The sequence below is a fragment of the Oncorhynchus nerka genome, linkage group LG2 (assembly GCF_034236695.1).
Source record: "Oncorhynchus nerka isolate Pitt River linkage group LG2, Oner_Uvic_2.0, whole genome shotgun sequence".
Lineage (NCBI taxonomy): Eukaryota > Metazoa > Chordata > Actinopteri > Salmoniformes > Salmonidae > Oncorhynchus > Oncorhynchus nerka.
In genome coordinates this window covers 62820394-62842828 of record NC_088397.1, presented here as the reverse complement: position 1 = coordinate 62842828, position 22435 = coordinate 62820394, and the positions used below count along the sequence as shown (strand labels likewise).

Sequence of the window (22435 nt, the reverse complement as noted above, 5' to 3'; positions counted from 1 at the left end):
TTTTCTACGGCTGGCCATGCTTTCCACCTGGCTACCCCTACCCCGGCCAACATCTCAGCACCCCCTGCAACTTGCCCAAGCTCCCCCCCCCGCTTCTCCTTCACCCAAATCCAGACAGCTGATGTTCTGAAAGAGCTGCAAAATCTGGATCCCTACGAATCAGCTGGGCTAGACAATCTGGACCTTCTCCTTCTAAAATGATCCGCCAAAATTGTTTTGTATTTTCTGAGATCCCCCAAAGATTGGCTGCCTCGGTCATCCCCCTCTTCAAAGGGGGAGACACTCTAGACCCAAACTGTTATAGACCTATATCCATCCTGCCCTGCCTTTCTTAAATCTTTGAAAGCCAAGTTAATAAACAGATCACCGACCATTTTGAATCCCACCGTACCTTTCTCCACTATGCAATCTGGTTTCCGAGCTGGTCATGGCTGCACCTCAGCCACGCTCAAGGTCCTAAATAATATCATAACCGCCATCGATAAAAGACAGTACTCTGCAGCCGTCTTCATTGACCAGGCCAAGGCTTTCAACTCTGTCAATCACTGCATTCTTATCGGCAGACTCAATAGCCTTGGCTTCTCAAATGACTGCCTTGCGTGGTTCACCAACTACTTCTCAGACAGAGTTCAGTGTGTCAAATCAGAGGGATTGTTCTTTGAACCTCTGGCAGTCTCTATGGGTGTGCCACAGGGTTCAATTCTCGGGCCAACTCTTTTCTCTGTATATATCAATGATATGCTCTTGCTGCTGGTGATTCTCTGATCCACCTCTACACAGACGACACCATTCCGTATACTTCTGGCCCTTCTTTGGACACTGTATTAACAAACCTCCAGATGAGCTTCAATTCAATACAACTCTCCTTCCGTGGCCTCCAACTGCTCTTAAATGCAAGTAAAACTAAATGCATGCTCTTCAACCGATCGCTGCCCGCACCTGCCCGCCCTTCTAGCATCACTACTCTGGATGGTTCTGACTTAGAATATGTGGACAACTACAAATACCTAGGTGTCTGGCTAGACTGTAAACTCTCCTTCCAGATGCACATTAAGCATCTCCAATCCAAAATTAAATCTAGAATTGGCTTCCTATTTCACAACAAAACCTCCTTCACTCATGCTGCCAAACATACCCTCGTAAAACTGACTATCCTACCGATCCTTGACTTTTGCGATGTCATTTTCAAAATAGCCTCCCAACACTCTACTCAGCAAATTGGATGCAGTCTATCACAATGCCATACGTTTTGTCACCAAAGCCCCACATACTATCCACTTCTGCGACCTGTATGCTCTCGTTGGCTGGCCCTTGCCAAACCCACTGGCTCCAGGTCATCTATAAATCTTTGCTAGGTAAAGCCCGTCATCTCAGCTCACTGGTCACCATAGCAACACACACCCATAGCACGCGCTCCAGCAGGTATATCTCACTGGTCATCCCCAAAGCCAACACTTACTTTTGCCACCTTTCCTTCCAGTTCTCTGCTGCCAATGACTGGAACGAATTGCAAAAATTTCTGAAGCTGGAGTCTTATATCTCCCTCTCTTTAACTTTAAGCATCAGCTGTCAGCAGCTTACCGATGGCTGTGCACAGGTACAGTGAATCTGTAAATAGCACACCCAACTACCTCATCCCCATATTTATACTTACCCTCTTGCTCTTTTTCACACCAGTATCTCTACTTGCACATCATCATCTGCACATCTATCATTCCAGTTTTAATGCTACATTTGAATTGTCTTGCTTCTATGGCCTATTCATTGCCTACCTCCCTACTCTTCTACATTTACACACACTGTACATAGATTTTTCTTCTTTTCTATTGTGTTATTGACTGTACGTTTGTTATGTGTCACTCTGTGTTGTTGTTTTTGTCGCACTTTATCTTGGCCAGATAGCAGTTGTAAATGAGAGCATGTTCTCAACTGGCCTACCTGGTTAAATAAAGGTGACATTTAAAGCATTTAAAAATATTAAAAATGTTGGTCTTTAATGCAGGGCCTACAGACAACTTACTATTGAGAGTAAGGATAGTACAATACACCAGGTGCAATTTAAAATATGGTTGGGCATCAGCAGTTTCTCTCTTATATCAGTTTCTGACAGTCACTCAATTAGTCATGTCAACTAAAATGTTTAGATTGGTAGTTAGGCCATATTCACACTACGAGAGATGAAGGAGAGTCTGAGGAGTGGAATGGCGAAAGAGATATCTACTTTTGAATTTACATTAAATCATTGCCTTACCTTTCGTTGTGGCTGGCAATGCAACATTCTTGGTCCACAGCTCAAATTTTTATCAATATCATAGAAGTCATTGTATGAGGTAAAAGCAAATAGAAGACTGAAAACATTGATAATTCCCTTGGGAGTTGCTTCCCATGGTGCTTGCCTACGGAGCTGTGAGGGGAACGGCACCTCAGTACCTCCAGGCTCTGATCAGGCCCTACACCCAAACAAGGGCACTGCGTTCATCCACCTCTGGCCTGCTCGCCTCCCTACCACTGAGGAAGTACAGTTCCCGCTCAGCCCAGTCAAAACTGTTCGCTGCTCTGGCCCCCCAATGGTGGAACAAACTCCCTCACGACGCCAGGACAGCGGAGTCAATCACCACCTTCCGGAGACACCTGAAACCCCACCTCTTTAAGGAATACCTAGGATAGGATAAAGTAATCCTTCTCACCCCCCCCCCCTTAAAAGATTTAGATGCACTATTTTAAAGTGGCTGTTCCACTGGATGTCATAAGGTGAATGCACCAATTTGTAAGTCGCTCTGGATAAGAGCGTCTGCTAAATGACTTAAATGTAATGTAAAAAATTTAAACTACGGTGATAATCTCAGAATGCAACAGGCTGTTCCTACAATTACAGGTAATTCCATAAAACAAGTTTCAAATATAAGTAAAATGTCTGTACATTTCAGCTTTTTTTAAACATTGCTCTGCTATTACAATTTTTACTGGAAGAGTGTTGGCTTAACGAAACAATTCTGTTTACACTTTGCTGCTTAAAGGGGGCAACTGTCGGGCGAGTGTTGTGCGAGGTAGCGGTCGAGACGTGACAAGTTCGCAACTTTACATTGCAGTAATATGTGTAGCCCAGGGTATTTTGCGAAAAGTCTAAGTGTGAAGGTCCAGCTAAATTAATTAATCATGGCCGAATACTGACCGGGCATGCAGGGAACGTGCCAAGGGGCCTTGACCTCCAGTGGGCCCCCATTGATTTTGTTAGTCATTCAGATATGATATAACATGGTATTAGTCATTACAAAATGTGTAGAATTGCAGGAAGTGCAAATTTGCAATTGCTAATTTTTTTCTCTCTGCCCCATGGCAAAATGAGTAGGAGAGCATAAAAATTGCTTTAAAACTGTAACATTTTCTCTACGCCCCATGGCAAAATGTGTAGAATTGCAGGAAATTAACCTTGAAAAAAATACATTTCTCTCCACCATCAAGAAGGGGGCCACTAAAAATGTTTTGCCGCAAGGTGGGGGGCCTAAAAGCCCTAGCCCAAAAGGCTATAGCCGGCCGTGGGAGAACCCTTTAAATAACAATCTTTGGTTCCAGGAAGTACCCTTTTGGGTTAGATGTAGAACTCTTTCCACAGAGGGTTCTACATGGAACCCAAAAGGGTTCTACCTGGAACCATAAAGGGTTATCCTATGGGGACAGCCAAATAACCCTTTTGGAAACCCTTTTTTTAAAGAATGTATTCCTAGAACTATGTAGTAACTAAAATTAGTAGCTCACTGCTGCTATTAAGCACATCAATCCACACATTCCTTCCACTGGCTTGTGGGAAAACAGCCTGACAAACACAGCAGAATGTGATAAGCTTTTCCAGTTCTTTCCTGTCCTGACTTTTGAGTTGTGATGCAGGTGAATTGAGTGTAGGGCTCCCAGATATTGCTATGTTGGGTAACCCCCATTCCAAGACTGGAAGGAGGAAGGATGGATGCATTTTTTATGTAGCAAACTTTACTGCTTTCCTTGCTGTTGCGACTTGGTGGCAGCCAGGTGACTTGAGCGTGTATGATCTGGCAGATGAACTGTGTATGTCATTTGTTTGGTGTGACATTGGCCTACTTCCGTTCCACCTAGAGTTATTGTTTTTCTTGGAGGATCTTGGCTGGCTCCAGTTGGCCACGTTTCTTTCCACGGAATTACTAATTATCAACAGATTAAGATCACTGTAAGTTTCCTAATGAGCCTATCAAAGAAAAATGGTTGATCCCAGGGGCTGAGGCAGAATGCCATCCACATGACCACATCTCTGTCTTCTTTCTTATTTTGATCTGCTGAAAATGGTTGTTTTTGTTTAGGGGTTGAAGAGATTCTGGGCTAAACTCACACTCTCTCTCTCTCCTTTCTACAAACAGTTGTTTTCTGTAACTCTCTGTGATCCTTGCATTTGAGCCTAATTGACTATTGGAATAATCATATTTAGTGGATGACGGCAGGCTGACATTACCGCATTAGCTACCACATAGTGTCTAGAGCCAGCCTACTGTAGGCTACTCTCTGACATCCATTATTGGCATGGTTTAATGTAAATGTTCATAATAAACGTAATATATGCTATTCCTGCTCTCTTTCTCTCTAAGCCTAAAACAGGGATGAGTGCTAGGCTAACAAAAAGATAGCGGGGTAGCTAGCTACCGTCATTTACTGTCACACACTAAACCCTTAGATACTGCCTTATCTCACCACCAGCTCATAGCCTTCAACAGCTGGGAAAACACACACCAACCGAAAAACAACCAAGGCTAAAGCTTACGTGACATTGTGGCCTATTCTGGCTGAGCCCTTGCTGCCGTCATCACGCCGTCAGTGGTGTGTGTGTGTGAGCGTATGGTTTCTTTATTGTTTGGGTGGCTGGTGTGTGTAGTGTAGTGTGACCTGCCCTGTCTCTTATCTCCCTGCCTTGCGCCCCCTTATCCACCATGCAGCCAACTCCACTCATCTCTCTCTGTACACATGGGTTTGAAACACGGCCCCTGAAGGCTCACCCTTCCTCTTTCAACTTCCTTACTGACACAGATACAGACACACGCCTCTGAGCAGAGTGGTCATTAGGCTCATAGCCTCTGACACACACTGTGCCTCTGTTGGACAGCCACTTGATGCTTGAGACCATGAATGAGAGAGACGTGTGTGTGTGTGTGTGTGTGTGTGTGTGTGTGTGTGTGTGTGTGTGTGTGTACAGAGAGATGAGATAAGTGGAGTCGGCCGCAGGGTGGAGGGGTCAGAGCTTCTTTGAGAATTGAACCCTAATTCTTCTGACAGAACCTAGGGCCTATGACACAGCGCGCACACACACGTTTTCATGTACATGTATACATACTCAATTGTACAGATTCTTAGCTTTTGAAACATCATGATTCTGGTTACCTTTCCTCTTTTCAAACCGTGGCCAGTCAGACATAGTTGAGTGCTGTGGTCTTGGTCTCATGGTAATCTGTGTTATAGTTGTGTTGCGTTCTCTTACGGTCTCCTGTGTCTCTCTCTGCAGGCTAATATTGGTCAGATGGACTCAGCCAAGGACATGTGGAAGATGATCGTTGGAAACCTCGCCCTCATCCAGGTAAGGAACACTCTATGAAAGAAAAGGAGAGCCGCACACTCTAGGACCTCAGATGCAATCATTTAATATCCTAATAACCAACGTTTCGACAGACAAACTGTCTTCATCATTATACCTTGATGAATACAGCCTGTCTGTCGAAACGTTGGTCATTAGGTTATTCAATTATTGCATCTGAGCTCCTAAAGTGTGCGGCTCTCCTTTTCTTTTTCAAGTGTTCTACTCCGCTAGCCAGCCTAAACAGGTGTGCGTTTCTTTTGCACATGGAACACTCTATAACATCCCACCACACCTGCATGGAACGCTGTGAAACAGAAAACCATTCAACACATTCTGAAACAAAACATGTGCATGGAATGATGGAACACCGACATAAACAAATCACAAAATAAGTCCAATCACGGTGTGTCCTGGTAAGGTGACATTCTGTTACCAGAACTGGACACAGTCAGATGTACAAGTGATCTTATGTGTAATATTGGACTGGTTCCTGGAAGCCCCCTAACCCCAGCACTTTGGATCCCTGTCAGTCACATAACCTGCTAGAGGGGGTCACTGTGTGCTGGGTCAGCTCACCAGGGGATTACAGTACTCACTCACACACACACACTAAGCCTCCTCAGGTCGAGGAGACCTTTACTACAGTGACACACACGTACAGTATAGTTTACAGTACCCCTTCTCTCTCTGCCTTCTCCCAGGTCCAGGCCACGGTAGTAGGGTTCCTGGCGTCCATCGCCGCGGTGATCTTTGGCTGGATCCCAGAAGGGAACTTTAGACTGGGACATGCTATCCTGTTGTGTGCCTCCAGTGTGGCAACCGCATTCATCGCTTCTCTGATACTAGGTACCACTAGAAGAATAACTATATAAATAATACTGTAAACATTTTTCATATGCACATAGTAACGATTTAACCTCTCTAGGGTACGTGGAATGCTAACGTCCCACCTAACCAACATCCAGTGAAAGTGCAGGGCGCCAAATTCAAACAACAGAAATCTCATAATTAAAATTCCTCAAACATACATGTATTATACACCATTTTAAAGATAAACTTGTTGTTAATCCCACCACAGTGTCCGATTTCAAAAAGGCTTTACGACAAAAGCATACCATGCGATTATGTTAGGTCAGTACCTTGTCACAAAAAAACACAGCCATTTTTCCAGCCAAAGAGAGGAGTCACAAAAAGCAGAAATAGAGAAAATTAATCCCTAACCTTTGATGATCTTCATCAGATGGCACTCATAGGACTTCATGTTACACAATACATGTATGTTTTGTTCGATAAAGTTCATATTTATATCCAAAAATCTCTGTTTACATTGGCTCATTGTTATGTTTTGCCTCCAAAACATCCTGTGAAAGATGTCAATTTACAGAAATACTCATCATAAATGTTGATGAAAATACAACTGTTATGCATGGGATTAAATATATACTTCCCCTTAATGCAACTGCTGTGTCAGATTTCAAAAAAGCTTTATGGAAAAAGCACACCATGGAATAACCTGAGTACAGCGCTCAGAGACCAAAACAAGCAATACAGATACCCGCCATGTTATGGAGTCAACAAAAGTCAGAAATAGCATTATAAATATTCACTTACCTTTGATGATCTTCATCAGAATGCACTCCCAGGAATCCTAGTTCCACAATAAATGTTAGTTTTGTTCGATAAAGTCCTTAATTTATGTCCAAATACCTCCTTTTTGTTAATGTATTTAGTACAGTAATCCAAATGTGCAGGCACTAGGTCCAGACAAAGTCAAAAAAGTTATATTACAGTTCGTAGAAACATGTCAAACGATGTATTTAATCAATCTTTAGGATGTTTTTATCATAAATCTTCAATAATGTTTCAACCGGAGAATTCCTTTGTCTTTAGAAATTAAAGGGAATGGACACACGCCTGACTGAGCACATGTCCTTCTGGCAGATCCTTGTCTCAATCAGCTCTCATTCTCTCCCACTTCACAGTAGAAGCCTGAAACAAGGTTCTAAAGACTGTTGACATCTAGTGGAAGCCTTAGGAAGTGCAATATGACCCCACAGACACTGTATATTGGATAGGCTAAGACTTGAAAACCTACAAACCTCAGATTTCCCACTTCCTGGTTAGATTTTTTCTCCTGCCATATGAGTTCTGTTATACTCACAGACATCATTCAAACAGTTTTAGAAACTTCAGAGTGTTTTCTATCCAAATCGACTAATAATATGCATATCCTAGCATCTGGGCCTGAGTAGCAGGCAGTTTACTCTGGGCACGCTTTTCATCCAGACGTGAAAATACTGCCCCCTGCCCCAAAGAAGTTAACACTGATTAAACTGTGATCAAATTAACATGTTACATATTTCCATAAAGCTGATTATGATTGGTGTGTTTAACATTAAGCCCCTCCTTCTGTCTGCAGGGATCATTATGATTGGTGTAATCATCGCATCCAGGAAGGTGGGCATCAACCCTGACAATGTGGCCACACCCATCGCTGCCAGTCTGGGAGATCTGATCACCCTCTCTCTGCTGGCTGGCATCAGCACAGGACTGTACAAGGAGCTGGGTACGCGCGCACACACACACACACGCACGCACGCACGCACGCACGCACACACAGACGGACACTTGAGATCACAGAACTAAATAGAACACATAGTACATGCTTGAGATACAGACACACTCAGACACACTTATCACTCACATACACACATCTCACCAACACCCACTCGGCGTTATACTTATCTGTCTCACCCCAGGGTGTGAGTGTGGCTGAATATCTGAACGGCCTTTTCAGGCAGTAAAAGTCCCAATGGAAACACTTTAACTCGACCCTTCCTGGCTTGACACTAATAGAAGGGATCTTATTTTAACATAGGCCTACTTGAGGTTTGATTCCACCACTAACCTCACAGTGGTACGGAATGTGTGTATGTCTGAGTGTGTGACCCCACAACTATGCCATCTACTGTTAGTTCAGTGATAGTGTTTTCACTGTCAACAAACCCTGTGACATGTGATGCAGAATAACATATATTTCACACCACACCTCATTGACCTCACCATCACATATAAAAAGATGGAAACACTCATGTTGGAAGAGTAATAACACATTTCCTATTCACAAACAGCGTTGTGTACCATGCGTTGGTACCGTTTTTATATTGAGCTGATGAAGTGTGTGTGTGTATAGCGTAACAAGGATGCTGACTCCTGTGTGTGTTTTCTTACAGAGTTTAACGACTATGCCAACCCGTTGGTGTGTGCTGTGTTTGTGGCGCTGACCCCTCTGTGGGTGCTGATCGCTCGGAGGATCCCCTCCACCAGAGAGGTGCTCTACTCAGGCTGGGAACCTGTCATCATTGCCATGGCAATCAGCAGGTGCAAGACCTATGTCCCTCCTCTCTCTCACCTGTGTCTCACCTTCCTCTCATCTATGTCACTGTTCTCTTACCTGTCTCACCTTACTCTCATCTGAGTCACTCTTCTCCTACCTGTTTCACCTCTCTCTCATCTGTGTCTCTGTTCTCCTACATGTTTCACTTCCTCTCATCTGAGTCACTGTTCTCCTACCTGTTTCACCTACCTCTCATCTGTGTCTCTGTTCTCCTACATGTTTCACTTCCTCTCATCTGAGTCACTTTTCTCCTACCTGTTGCACCTCTCTCTCATCTGTGTCTCTGTTCTCCTACATGTTTCACCTACCTCTCATCTGTGTCTCTGTTCTCCTACATGTTTCACCTACCTCTCATCTGAGTCACTGTTCTCCTACCTGTTTCACCTACCTCTCATCTGTGTCTCTGTTCTCCTACATGTTTCACTTCCTCTCATCTGAGTTACTGTTCTCCTACCTGTTTCACCTCTCTCTCATCTGTGTCTCTGTTCTCCTACATGTTTCACTTCCTCTCATCTGAGTCACTGTTCTCCTACCTGTTTCACCTACCTCTCATCTCTCACCTGTGTCTGTCTTGTGTTTCACCTCCCTTCCTCTGTGCTCTCCTCAGTGTTGGGGGTCTGATCCTAGATAAGACAGTGTCCAACCCCAACTTCGCTGGCATGGCTGTCTTCACTCCTGTTATCAACGGTAAGACTCTCTCCTGGCACTGAATACTCTGCAGACAACCACTGATACACAACCACTGATACAGTGAATTTGGAAAGTATTTAGACCCCTTGACTTTTTCCACATTTTGTTATGTTACATCCTTACTCTAAAATGTATTTAAAAAAGAATAATCCTCATCAATCTACAGACAATACCCCATAATGACAAAGCAAAAAAACGGTTTCTAGAATTTTTTTCAAAAGAAAAAAAAAATGATATGACATTTACATAAGTATTCAGAACCTTTACTCAGTACGTTGTTGAAGCACCTTTGGCAGCGATTGCAGCCTCGAGTCTTCTTGGGTATGACACTACATGCTTGGCACACCTTTATTTGGGAAGTTTCTCCTATTCTTCTCTGCAGATCCTCTCAAGCTCTGTCAGGTTGGATGGGGAGCGTCGCTGCACATGTATTTTCAGGTCTCTCCAGAGATGTTCGATCGGGTTCATGTCCGGGCTTTGGCTGGGCCACTCAAGGACATTCTGAAAATTGTCCAGAAGCCACTCCTGTGTTGTCTTGGCTGTGTGCTTAGGGTCGTTGTCCTGTTGAAGCTGAACCTTCCCCCCAGTCTGAGGTCCTTAGTGCTCTGGAGCAGGTTTTCATCAAGGATGTTTTTATTTGACCTGTATTTACTGTAACTAGGCAAGTCAGTTAAGAACAAATTCTTATGTAAAATGACGGACTACCAAAAGGCAAAAGCCTCCTGTGGAGATGGGGGCTGGGATTAAAAATAAATTAAATTAAAATATAGGACAAAACACACATCACTACAAGAGAGACAACACAACACTTCATAAACAGAGACCTAAGACAACAACATAGCATGTTTTAGAGGTGTTCAGAACAAGGTTAAGGGCAGAGAAAGCTTGTTGGACACTAAAATAGTTTTGTTGTAGAGCGTTTAACACAACATCCGGGGAAGGGGCCAGCTGAGTATAAGACTGTATCATCTGCATATAAATGGATGAGAGAGCTTCCTACTGCCTGAGCTATGTTGTTGATGTAAATTTAGAAGAGCGTGAGAGAGGAGAAACGGGTTAAAAAGGTCAGATAGGCTTGTTACCTTTCACTTTGTCATTATGGGGTATTGTGTGTAGATTGATGAGGAAATGTTTTATTTAATCAATTTTTGAATAAGGCTCTAACGTAACAAAATGTGGAAAAAATCAAGGGGTCTGAATACTTTCCCGAATGCACCGTACACTATGTCTGTCTCATATGTGTGCTGTATTGTGTGTATGCCAGGTGTGGGAGGTAACCTGGTAGCGGTGCAGGCCAGTAGAATCTCCACCTATCTGCACATGAATGGTATCCCCATGGGAGACCCTGACCCCAACCCCAGGAAATGCCCCACCCCCTGCACTTCCTTCTTTGGTTCCAGTGAGTATTGATTAGTTTCATAAAAAGGTACAATATTGACTGATATTGACTTAATTGATTTCTCTCTCTTTCCCAGATGTGAACTCTCGTTCAGCACGGGTGCTCTTCCTCCTGGTTGCTCCAGGTCACCTGGTCTTCCTCTATACCATCAACTCCATGCAGGGAGGACACACCACGCTAACATCCATCTTCATAGCCTTCTACATGGCTGCTGCATTACTGCAGGTACACACACACACACTCACACCCCCACACACCTTCACCCCCCCTCACCACTCACCCTCTCTGTCTCTAGGTGTTGATCCTGTTGTACCTGGCTGACTGGATGGTCCACTGGATGTGGAGTAGGGGGATGAACCCCGATAACTTCTCTATTCCTTACTTGACGGCCCTGGGAGATCTGCTGGGGACCGGCTTCCTGGCCCTCTGCTTCCATGTCCTCTGGCTCATTGGAGACAGAGACACTGACGTGGGAGACTGAACACACACCTGGACAGCATACATACACAGCATCAATTCGGGCTCACCGGAAACAACCTGAACAACTGAACTGTACAGTATCTCCCTCTGGACATCGGAACAACTGAATCACTTTCAGACCCAGACTTCAACCCTAACCCCTTGACCTCCAATCTCCCCCCAAACCCCTCCCCCTGGGTCACAGACTATGCCATTTTTTCTTTATTTGACTAAATAAGAGTTTTACTACTATTGTTTTTATTGTTATTATGATGACGATGATTATGATTATTATTGTTAATAGTGAATTTGATAAGAATCTATATCTGTTTTACCATTGGGTGGGTGAATCCTCATTATTTTCAATGGGGACATTCTCTCTTGGGCCAGTCACATTGGCAGCATTTGTAAAGATGAGCTCAATCTTAAAGACTTGAAATGAAGACAGACAGAAAGCAAAAAAAACTCACACAAGCCTAGAATGCTTAATCACCAAGTGCTATACGTATAAAGAGATTAATACATTTTTAAGGGACCCTTCCAATTTGCCTTGCCTTGAGAGTAGTGATTCAGTGGGGGCAGCTCCACAGGGGCCCGGACCAGAATGTAGAGACCTGAATCCGCTTAGGTAACAACCCCCCAACCCTGTTAAAGGATGACTGAACACTAACCTGAAAAGAAACAGGAAGATTTCATTTGCCCTTAAGCACAGATCTAGAATCAGTTTACCCTCTCCAAATCCTAACCTTAACCATTGGGGAGGGATGAAAACATAACTGACCCTGTATCAGTGGTAAGAGGCAACCTCAACCTAGTCCATGGACATAGGTCCTGCCAGATGGTACAGTCAGGTGCTACATTATGTTTCATAGGTCACCAAGGAGGTGCCAGATCGTACTGTCAGGTACCACATTATGTTTCATAGGTCACCAAGGAGGTGCCAGATCGTACTGTCAGGTACCACATTATGTTTCATAGGTCACCAAGGAGGTGCCAGATCGTACTGTCAGGTACCACATTATGTTTCATAGGTCACCAAGGAGGTGCCAGATCATACGGTCAGGTGCCTCATTATGTTTCATAGGTAACCAAGGAGGTGCCAGATCGTACAGTCAGGTGCCAAATTATGTTTCATAGGTCACCAAGGAGGTGCCAGATCGTACGGTCAGGTGCCACATTATGTTTCATAGATCACCACCAAGGAGGTGCCAGACCGTACGGTCAGGTGCCACATTATGTTTCATAGATCACCACCAAGGAGGTGCCAGACCGTACAGTCAGGTACCACATTATGTTTCATAGATCACCACCAAGGAGGTGCCAGACCGTACAGTCAGGTACCACATTATGTTTCATAGATCACCACCAAGGAGGTGCCAGACCGTACGGTCAGGTGCCACATTATGTTTCATTGATCACCACCAAGGAGGTGCCAGACCGTACGGTCAGGTGCCACATTATGTTTCATAGATCACCACCAAGGAGGTGCCAGACTGTACGGTCAGGTGCCACATTATGTTTCATAGATCACCACCAAGGAGGTGCCAGACCGTACGGTCAGGTACCACATTATGTTTCATAGATCACCACCAAGGAGGTGCCAGACCGTACAGTCAGGTACCACATTATGTTTCATAGATCACCACCAAGGAGGTGCCAGACCGTACGGTCAGGTGCCACATTATGTTTCATTGATCACCACCAAGGAGGTGCCAGACCGTACGGTCAGGTGCCACATTATGTTTCATAGATCACCACCAAGGAGGTGCCAGACTGTACGGTCAGGTGCCACATTATGTTTCATAGATCACCACCAAGGAGGTGCCAGACCGTACGGTCAGGTACCACATTATGTTTCATAGATCACCACCAAGGAGGTGCCAGACCGTACAGTCAGGTACCACATTATGTTTCATAGATCACCACCAAGGAGGTGCCAGACCGTACGGTCAGGTGCCACATTATGTTTCATAGATCACCACCAAGGAGGTGCCAGATTGTACAGTCAGGTGCCACATTATGTTTCATAGGTCACCAAGGAGGTGCCAGACCGTATGGTCAGGTGCCACATTATGTTTCACACTCAGTTGGAGGGTTGTTTTTTAAATTAAAGTCAACCCCAATTCTTGCCAACCATGTCCTTAGTGGTCCTTGAGGCCTCAACGCTCAATAGCAAGGTTTCAACACCTCCTTGTTGTCCCCTGAATCCTCCTAAAGGGCTATGATTGTGACATTTCTTCAATTACATTTGTTTCTTCTTTGTTTTCACACAAGCACTTAGACAGACAATTGTGCTTTGTTTGTCAGGCTGGCCATCTGTTTGTGGCAGCCTGTTGGTTACACACACACACAAAACTCTGCTTATCGCTGGATTCACTGAGGTTAGAGTGGCTTTACTGGGAGGTCAGAGAGGGTAGGGACAGAGCGCTTGAGACAGAGGCCATTCCAGGTGACATCCTATCTAGTGCAAGGACTTAGGAGCATATGTTAAAGGGTGGGGAAAGTTATCCACTTGATCACGCTGCTGCCTAATGCTGTTTGGTGTGTTCTGATTAGAAGGCTTTAATGGACTTCATTAGTTAGTGAGGAAAGACAGGATGTTGAGGGAGGAATTGTCAAACCAATATTGCCTGCTTAGGAATATCATGCAAACATCTCGCTCGCTCTTTCTGTCTCTCGCTCTCTCAAGCTTTCTCAAATGGTACAAACAACATCAGCGATCTTCTTGAGTTGAAGCAACTCAAGGCCTGTCCATGCTGACCACCACACTTCCTTAATGTCTGTTGTGCATTGTACATACACACTGTGCAGCTGACATACAATATCTGCCACATACGCCATGCTTCAAAATGGCCTCCTATCCTACCCACATTAACATACTGTCAGTATAGACACTCTAATTCTCGTAAGCAGCAGAGCCCAGCTTGATGGTGAAATGCATGTGTTATCATCTGATGCTTTGTTATCTGGTGTTCAATTTATATGTTGTTTTAAGGGGCCAGCAGAGTGCATGTGCAGGGCACAGTTAAGTTTCCTTCTCTTTAAAAGATAATGTATCCTTCTTAGGTTTGACACAATTTACAAAGTGGAAGTTGTGTCCGTTATTAGATGTATTCTTTAAGTTCATAATTTTTCTTAATCCTTCTGTGATCTTATGTGTTAGAGAATGATTATGTCATGTTTATGATTGAGAGCCCCAGTGGGGTTAAGTGTCACTGTTGGAAAGTACTGTAATATACACACACAGGCACCAGAGGGCAACATTGTCATATGAGTGAATATGAGACAGTGCTGATAGTGATAGAGGCTGTTCACTATTAGCTTCATCTAGATTATAGAACCTGTATCCAAGATTCTAATGTAGAACCTGCATTTTCTAGATTCTAGAATTTGTATTTTCTTGATTCTAGAATCTGTGTCCATGATAGAATTACATACCTTCTGGATTCTAGAGCCTGTATCCAAAATTATATTCTAAAACCTGTATTCTTGAGGCGGAACCCTGGATCTAGAACCTGGGTTCTCTCTGCTGTCTTACTGAACCTGTGCCAGCGTTCTGCCCCAGTACGGATAAGAGGTTGTGAATACTTCTTCAGCGAAAGGAATGCTTTTTCTATTTATTTTTAGATGCCCACAAAGCAAATTGTATATACTATATTTATTCTATAAATAAGGTGTTTATTTTTCATTTAATTTTGTCTCGGTTCTGTCGCTGTTTTTGTAATTGTTTCTCATTTTATTTTTTTGTTCATCCTTTTTTGGGTTGTATCCAGCCAGTAGAGCTTCAGCGCTGCCGCGGTAGATTAGCGCCTAGGCTAACAAACAACAGTGTGGGTGCCTAATATCTGATGAACCTCACACACCTTACATCCCCTGCCCTCGGGCAGGGACCCAAACATAGAAGGCCTTAACCTATCAGGAACCAAGCTCAACACATAGTAACCAATCAGGAGCTAGGCTCACCACAGAGTAGAATCTCTCTAATTAGCTTTTATTAATAACTGACATACCTTGATTTGATGTTGTAATGTAATTAATGAATAAATAGTCTATGAGAGAGGCTGCATGGTTGCAATGGCTCCAGTGTTTGGGAATCACTAAGGCCAGAACCTTCAATTGAGAACATAAATGAATAGATGGATATTGTAAACCAGAAGGCTCTGACTAGAACAGACTAGTGGTCAGACAACACAGAGGTATAACAGATGGATCATTTCTCAATAACCACATTCCTCAACCCTCACCTCCCAGACACACACACACTACTAGCACAAAATGTCCATACAGATATATTGGTTACACACACAAACACACACGCATACACTTTATTTGGAACTGTGTGCTCCCCCTGCTGTCCCCCTTTGTAACCCTGTAACTGTAGTGGGGTTCACAATCTGCAAGACTTTATAAATTGCTGGAAATAAAGGACTATATTATTTTGTACCACTCTTCTGTATTGCTGTAGTCTTCTATGAGTCACTCTGTGTGTGATTGTATGGGGGGCTATACCTGAATTAAGAGAACCTAAGAGCTGGACGTCAAGTATGTGTGTGTGTGTCAGGTGCGGTTATGCCTTTCTGAGGATACAATGTATCATGGATATGGGGCAATGAGTGGCCTTGCTCAGATATCATACAAAGGTCAGAGGAGCTTTATACCTCTCTCTTTCGCTGACACACTCACGTTTGGTGCTTTCAGCTGTTTCTCAAACAAAGACACACACATTCACCCTGAGTCCTGGTTCTCACAGTCATATGAGATAGAAATGTCTGAGCTCTGAGCTCATATTGAGCACTAAGTACAATGTAGCAGCTGAATGTTGTGAAGACACCTGTTGTGAGTCCCTATAATCAACCACAGTAGATATGCATTTGTATAGAGAAGAAAAACACATAGTATACTACTATATGCACATTTTATGAGGTTTTATTCATTAATGTATTAATTGTCCTCTACAATAACTGCAATAATTAGAATGTTACATGTTTATAAATCAGGTCTCCCGGGTCCCTCATGTGAAAAGATGTGTCATCTCAATGAGAGATTTGATAAATAATGAATAGAGTATAAAGTACTGTACCTGATGTAGAGTAAGCAGTGTATCTAAGGTACAATCAGAAGACATACATACACAGTCATCACACTAGTGTGCTCCTCTACAAAGCTTTAAACTAAACTAACAAAATATGTCAAATGACACAGAAAGACAAAAACATAATACATAGCTAATCAAACTTGTCCCCTTAGTATAAATATGAATATATAAATGTGCATAAATAATCATGATTGTGTCATAAGTGCCATGTTAGTAACAAACACAACAGAATAGATATACAGATGTGAAAGTCTAAATCTGCTGTGTACATATAGCAGTACACAGACAGAGACTGTTATAACCTCAGAGCAACAGAGATGAACCTGTAGTATCTTCCTCTCATATACACAGTCATAGCTAGGCCTACTCCTGAGGAAGTGGTATATGCCGAAGACGTTGATGTCGATTAAAGCAGCCCCCCGCACCTCTCTGATTCAGAGGGGTTGGGTTAAATGTGGAAGAAACATTTCAGTTGAATGCATCCCGTTGGACAACTGACGAGGTACCCCCCTTTACCTTTCCCTTTATAAGAGGACGTGGTATTGTAGCATAATCAGAAGGAGATTTAGGAGTGTACTGTAGCTGTAAACCAGTTATGTAGTGTTCATGGAGGGGAGTTGGGGAGAAGAGAGGGTTGTGTGTTGCCTAAACAGGAGATGAGCAGGGGGGTTGGCGGTGCTTGAGGGTCTCTGGCTTGTAGACACAGATACTCGTGCCTCTCCACCTACCCCGCCACCTTCCCCTCCCACTCCTACCCCATCTCGCAGCAGCTCATTGGACGAAAGCTGGGCACAGAAGGAATTGACCACCTGCAGCACATGGGATGGGCTATGTCCACTCTTTCTGCAGACATCCAGAGTGTCAATCAGCATCTTCCCCAGAGACCTATGAGAGACACCCTGCCCAGAGAGGATGAGAGAGAAATGTCAGGGTGGGAAAGACTCGACTCATACACAGGTCTTTACACACACTATACCACTAGGTGGCACTACAAAACTAGAAAGGCTGGTATAACAAACAATCAGAATGTTCCGAGGACCTGTGTGTTTACTGTTCTTGCTTGTGTATACAGTATATGTGTACCTTGATGTGTAGCTGCAGTAGCAGTGTTAGTGTGTCTGTCAGTTTCTCCTCCAAGAGTGACAGACGTACTCTCTCGGTCTCCACCATCTGAACTTCCAACCTCAACCCCTCCACCTCCTCATGCCTCTGACAGTGCGCGTGCGCGAGAGAGAGAGAGAAAGCGAGAGAGTGAGAGCGAGAGAATGGTAATATTGTAAATCTCCAAAGTAAGCTTTGGCAGTATATGTACATTTTGACATCATGCAAATAAAGCAAATTGAATGGAAATGAATTGAGAGAGAGAAAAAAAAAAGCAGAAGTCAGTCAATGAAGAAATAATATTTACACAATTTAAAAAATGGATAGTGAGCTGTGCCAGACAGGCTTCCATTAGTCTGCTTGAATAGAGCTAAAACAGTATTAGTTGTATCTAAAGTACTCTCACAGACACCATCTGCTAAATACTTCAGATATGGTAAACAAGGAAATGTATCTATAACTGCCTCCCACTGGCTACTAGTTCTCTATATGTTCCAGGATCAATTCCAAGTCTTACTTTTTTTCTTTCTCTTTGGAGGGAGCTAAATAAAAATGGAATTGGCCCTAAGAACCCCTCTAGTTCTCTCTCACCTTCTCTAACTCGGTCTCCCTCTCCTCCTGATAAGTGTGACCTCTGCGGCCCCACCCCCTGGGGATCATGAGGAGGTCATTGCCATGGAGATTGTTCTGGTTGTCAAGGAGGAGGTTCTGGGAGAGTAGCAAGTGGTGGGCTGTTGTATTCTGACACCTGGAGAGGAGAAGAGAGTCAGCTACAGGTGTGTGTGTGTGTGTGTGTGTGTGTGTGTGTGTGTGTGTGTGTGTGTGTATGTGTGTGTGTGTGTGTGTTTGTGTGTTGCACTCACCCTTTACCACAGTTGTGCAGTCTGTTGATGAGCCTTTTCACCTCCAAAAGGCAGCACTGTCCTTCCTCCCTCTCCTCCTTCCTCTCCCTCTCTTCCTCTTCCTCGTCCGAGGCAGCTCTCCCCTCCACCGCTCGCTGGAGGCAGGTGTCGTCCATGGGCTCTCGAGGCGGTGAGGCGTGGCTTCCTCTGCAGGTGCACTGTGATCTGAGAGGTCAAAGGTTAGGCACAGTATGAGTCAAATCAAATCAAAGTTTATTTGTCACATGCACAGAATACAACAGGTGTAGACCTTACAGTGAAATGCTTACTTACAGGCTCTAACCAATAGTGCGAAAGAAAAAGGTGTGTGTGTGTGTGTAGGTAAGTAAAGAAATAAAACAACAGTGAAAAGACATTTGAAAATAACAGTAGCATGGCTATATACAGACACTGGTTAGTCAGTCTGATTGAGGTAGTATGTACATGTAGATATGGTTAAAGTGACTATGCATATATGATAAACAGAGAGTAGCAGTAGTGTAAAAGAGGGGTTGGCGGGTGGTGGGACACAATGCAGATAGTCCAGTTAGCCAATGTGCGGGAGCACTGGTTGGTCGGACCAATTGAGGTAGTATGTACATGAATGTATAGTTAAAGTGACTATGCATATAAGATAAACAGAGAGTAGCAGAGGCGTAAAAGAGGGGTTGGGGGGGCACACAATGCAAATAGTCCGGGTAACCATTTGGTTACCTGTTCAGGAGTCTTATGGCTTGGGGGTAAAAACTGTTGAGAAGCCTTTTTGTCCTAGACTTGGCACTCCGGTACCGCGTAGAGAGAACAGTCTATGACTGGGGTGGCTGGTGTATTTGACAATTTTCAGGGCCTTCCTCTGACACCGCCTGGTGTAGAGGTCCTGGATGGCAGGCAGCTTAGCCCCAGTGATGTATGTGCCGTATGCACTACCATCTGTAGTGCCTTGCGGTCGGAGGCCGAGCAATTGCCGTACCAGGCAGTGATGCAACCGGTCAGGATGCTCTCAACGTTGCAGCTGTAGAACCTTTTGAGGATCTCAGGACCCTTTTTAGTTTCCTGAAGGGGAATAGGCTTTGTCGTATCCTCTTCACGACAGTCACTATGTTTTTGCACGTTCATGTATGTGTGTGTTGCTGGTGAGTGTGTACACTACAGTAGTAAAGGTCTCTTATGTTTCGTGGTGAGAGCATTACAGCTTCACACTGTCAGCCAAGCTGTTACACCATTGCAGATACCACTACCAGACAGAGGCAGGGCCAATGACTTACCCCACTAATGACTACCTTACATTTCAACAGTCATAAATGTGTCCTCAATTAATAATACTTTGCCGTTTATGTGGTTAATATACTGTATCAGCAGTGTAGAGGACAGAACCTATGCTGGGTTGTTGCTATGTTGTTGCTGTTGGTGATATAGAGTTCAATATTAACCAAACATAATCCCATTTATTCAGCCCCCTATGTGCCAGTGTGGTGGACCTCCAGGCCTAGACTTGGGGATGGGGGTGTTGTATAATCTACCTGTACTCTTGAATGTCTGTTTCCAGCTGTGTGACTCTGCTCTGGAGCTGAGGGACGTTCTGAGCCTGTTTCTGGATCAGTCTCACCTTCTTGAGACCTTCTCTGAGAGCCTCCCTCGCCTCTTCTGTTCTCCGCCTGTCAATCAAACAATCAGTCAGTCAACAAATCAATCAACCAATCAACAAAAAACTCAGTCAACCAAAACCAACCTGATCTCAGCATTCTCCTGCCGTAGGCGAGACTCCACCCCCTCCAGCCTGCGAGCCTCACCATATGCCCAGCCAAGCTCCTCCTCCAGCCGCTGGTTGAACCTGATTGCCTCCTCCAGCTGTCCGTCACGTGAGGAGCGAATCAGCTGCAGCTCCCTGAGGATAGGGTCTTTGGAGCCCCGTCTCCCTGCTACCCTCTCTACCCCCACCCCGCACCCTCGACCCTGGAGATTTGGGATCCCTTCTTTTGGGGGGTTAGGTGCACCCCTCTCGCGTCCCTGGGCATTTGAAATTGGTATGTTTGAGAGTGTATGTGTGTTTGAAGTCACTACATTGGAGTGGTGCATGGTAAGCCTGTGTCGTCGTAATGCAACTTCCAGAGCCAGGCAGCGAGCATCGCTGCCCTGTAGAGCAGAGCGCAGGTCCTCAACCAGCTCCCTCAGAGCCACACACTCGCTTTCTGTCTGGCCTAGAGGTGGGAGAGATGAGGATTGTCCATAAGGAATGGTGTTAGTATCCTCAATTGGAGATAACACATGAGGAATCCTTCGTAATGAGTGAGCTCAGCAGACAGTGTAGCAATTGAGGGGTGAGGGCAGCTGGAGCACAGCAGTTTGAACCTGCAACCATAACAGTTCAGACATTTTAGAGTCCAGTTCATATGCTATAGCCAATTGCTTACCTGTTTTATGATGTAGTTCTGATGAACCCATTTCACGGTTGTGCGCGGGCCTCATCCCGGTTTGTTCTCTTGTGAGGTCGAAACTGACACATTTCCGTCGCCTGACCCGCGGCCACCGAAGCCGGATCTCGCGCTCAATGTGCTCGGTCTCCTCTGTAACTGGGAGGCGCATGACCCCAGTTGCATCGCGCTCTCGGACGCGGAAATAACCGCATAGCCGCGAATGGAAGTCCCTAAAGGCCAGCTCGCGAGGGAGCTCCGAGCAAATAGCTTGACCCTCTTCATCATCTTCCTTCTCTCCATCCCTTGTCTCACTTTCCTCTCCGGTAAGCCCCAGCACCGAGCAAAGCACAGTGAAATCCTCTGCCGAGACCACGTCGTCTTGTTTGGGGTAAACCAAGTGGTGAAACACCTCCTGGAGGTACTGGTCAATCCCCGTGGCCAGGACCACTATTTCGTTCTCCACGCCGGGGTCGGGGCAGTGATGGTGGGCCAGAGCGCTCCGCAGCCACTCGCTCTGCCGCGCAGCCCTTGGAGAGGACTGGAAAGATGGCGTCGCTACTGTACCTCTTGAGCGCTTCATGGTGGTGACGAGGTGTTTTGCCACCTAATTATATGATCAAATAATTCCCTACCCAACACCGCTAAAACATGTCCCGGGGCGCGAGGAGAGAACCTGTTCATCCAAGTTGTAATACAGTGCTTTCCCAGTTCATTCACTTAGAGCGAGAGATCCCAAACTTTCCACTAAAACGCAGGTATATATCTAATAAGATTACAATACACCATCGACCTCACGTAGCACTTATAATGCTCTAACGTTTCGTCGTATATTAGATCTTTAGCATCCAAGTCGTGTCTTCACATTGCGTGAAGACGTCTATCTCCCTCAACAGCAAAGTGTGTGTGTTGTGTTGTGCACGCCAGGACTCGGACGGTGAAATCCTTCCAGACACGATTAGGCTCCACCCGCGCAGAGCCAACTGTGTGTGTATACTGTATGTGTGTCTGTGCGTGTGCGCATTGGCGTCATGCACCCAGCAATTTGAGGGGACACCCCCTTCCTTAAAGTTGAGATTTTTTCTTTTTTCAAACACCTGAAACAGCTTTTTTCTGCAATTAGAGCTATACTCATTAGGCTTAATTCTATGGAGAAAAATATATATATATATGTTGACTGGTACTGGACACACCTACTCATTCAAGGGTTTTTCATTATTTTACTATTTTCTACATTGTAGAATATTAGTGAAGACATCAAAACTATAACACAAATGGACTTTTACCAAATAGGGCTGTCTTCTGTATACTACCCCTGCCTTGTCACGGCACAACTGATTGGCTCAAACGCATTAAGAAGGAAAGAAATTCCACAAATTAACTTTTAACAAGGCACATTGAAATGCATTCTA

The 22435-nt window shown here is 44.5% G+C and overlaps 2 protein-coding genes across 2 annotated transcripts in view; one reads left to right on the top strand and one right to left on the bottom strand.

Moving 5' to 3' along the window:
- The window catches only part of LOC115139285 (solute carrier family 41 member 1-like), a 43881-nt gene extending 27898 nt beyond the window's left edge, over positions 1–15983 (top strand). The window contains exons 4-11 of the mRNA XM_029676482.2: positions 5519–5590; positions 6292–6436; positions 8010–8156; positions 8824–8971; positions 9595–9674; positions 10942–11076; positions 11153–11301; positions 11372–15983. Coding sequence (XP_029532342.1) covers positions 5519–5590; positions 6292–6436; positions 8010–8156; positions 8824–8971; positions 9595–9674; positions 10942–11076; positions 11153–11301; positions 11372–11557 — 1062 coding nt within the window. The 3' untranslated portion in view covers positions 11558–15983. The remainder of the gene's footprint in view (positions 1–5518; positions 5591–6291; positions 6437–8009; positions 8157–8823; positions 8972–9594; positions 9675–10941; positions 11077–11152; positions 11302–11371) is intronic.
- A 462-nt stretch (positions 15984–16445) lies between these two features.
- On the bottom strand, positions 16446–21947 carry si:ch211-112f3.4 (EF-hand and coiled-coil domain-containing protein 1). Its single transcript, XM_029676469.2, is given in 8 exon segments — positions 16446–17306; positions 17308–17529; positions 17714–17839; positions 18323–18479; positions 18595–18798; positions 20133–20267; positions 20342–20810; positions 21024–21947. Coding segments are annotated over 8 exon segments (1968 nt in total). The 5' UTR covers positions 21607–21947; the 3' UTR covers positions 16446–17234.
- Positions 21948–22435: the final 488 nt, after the last annotated feature.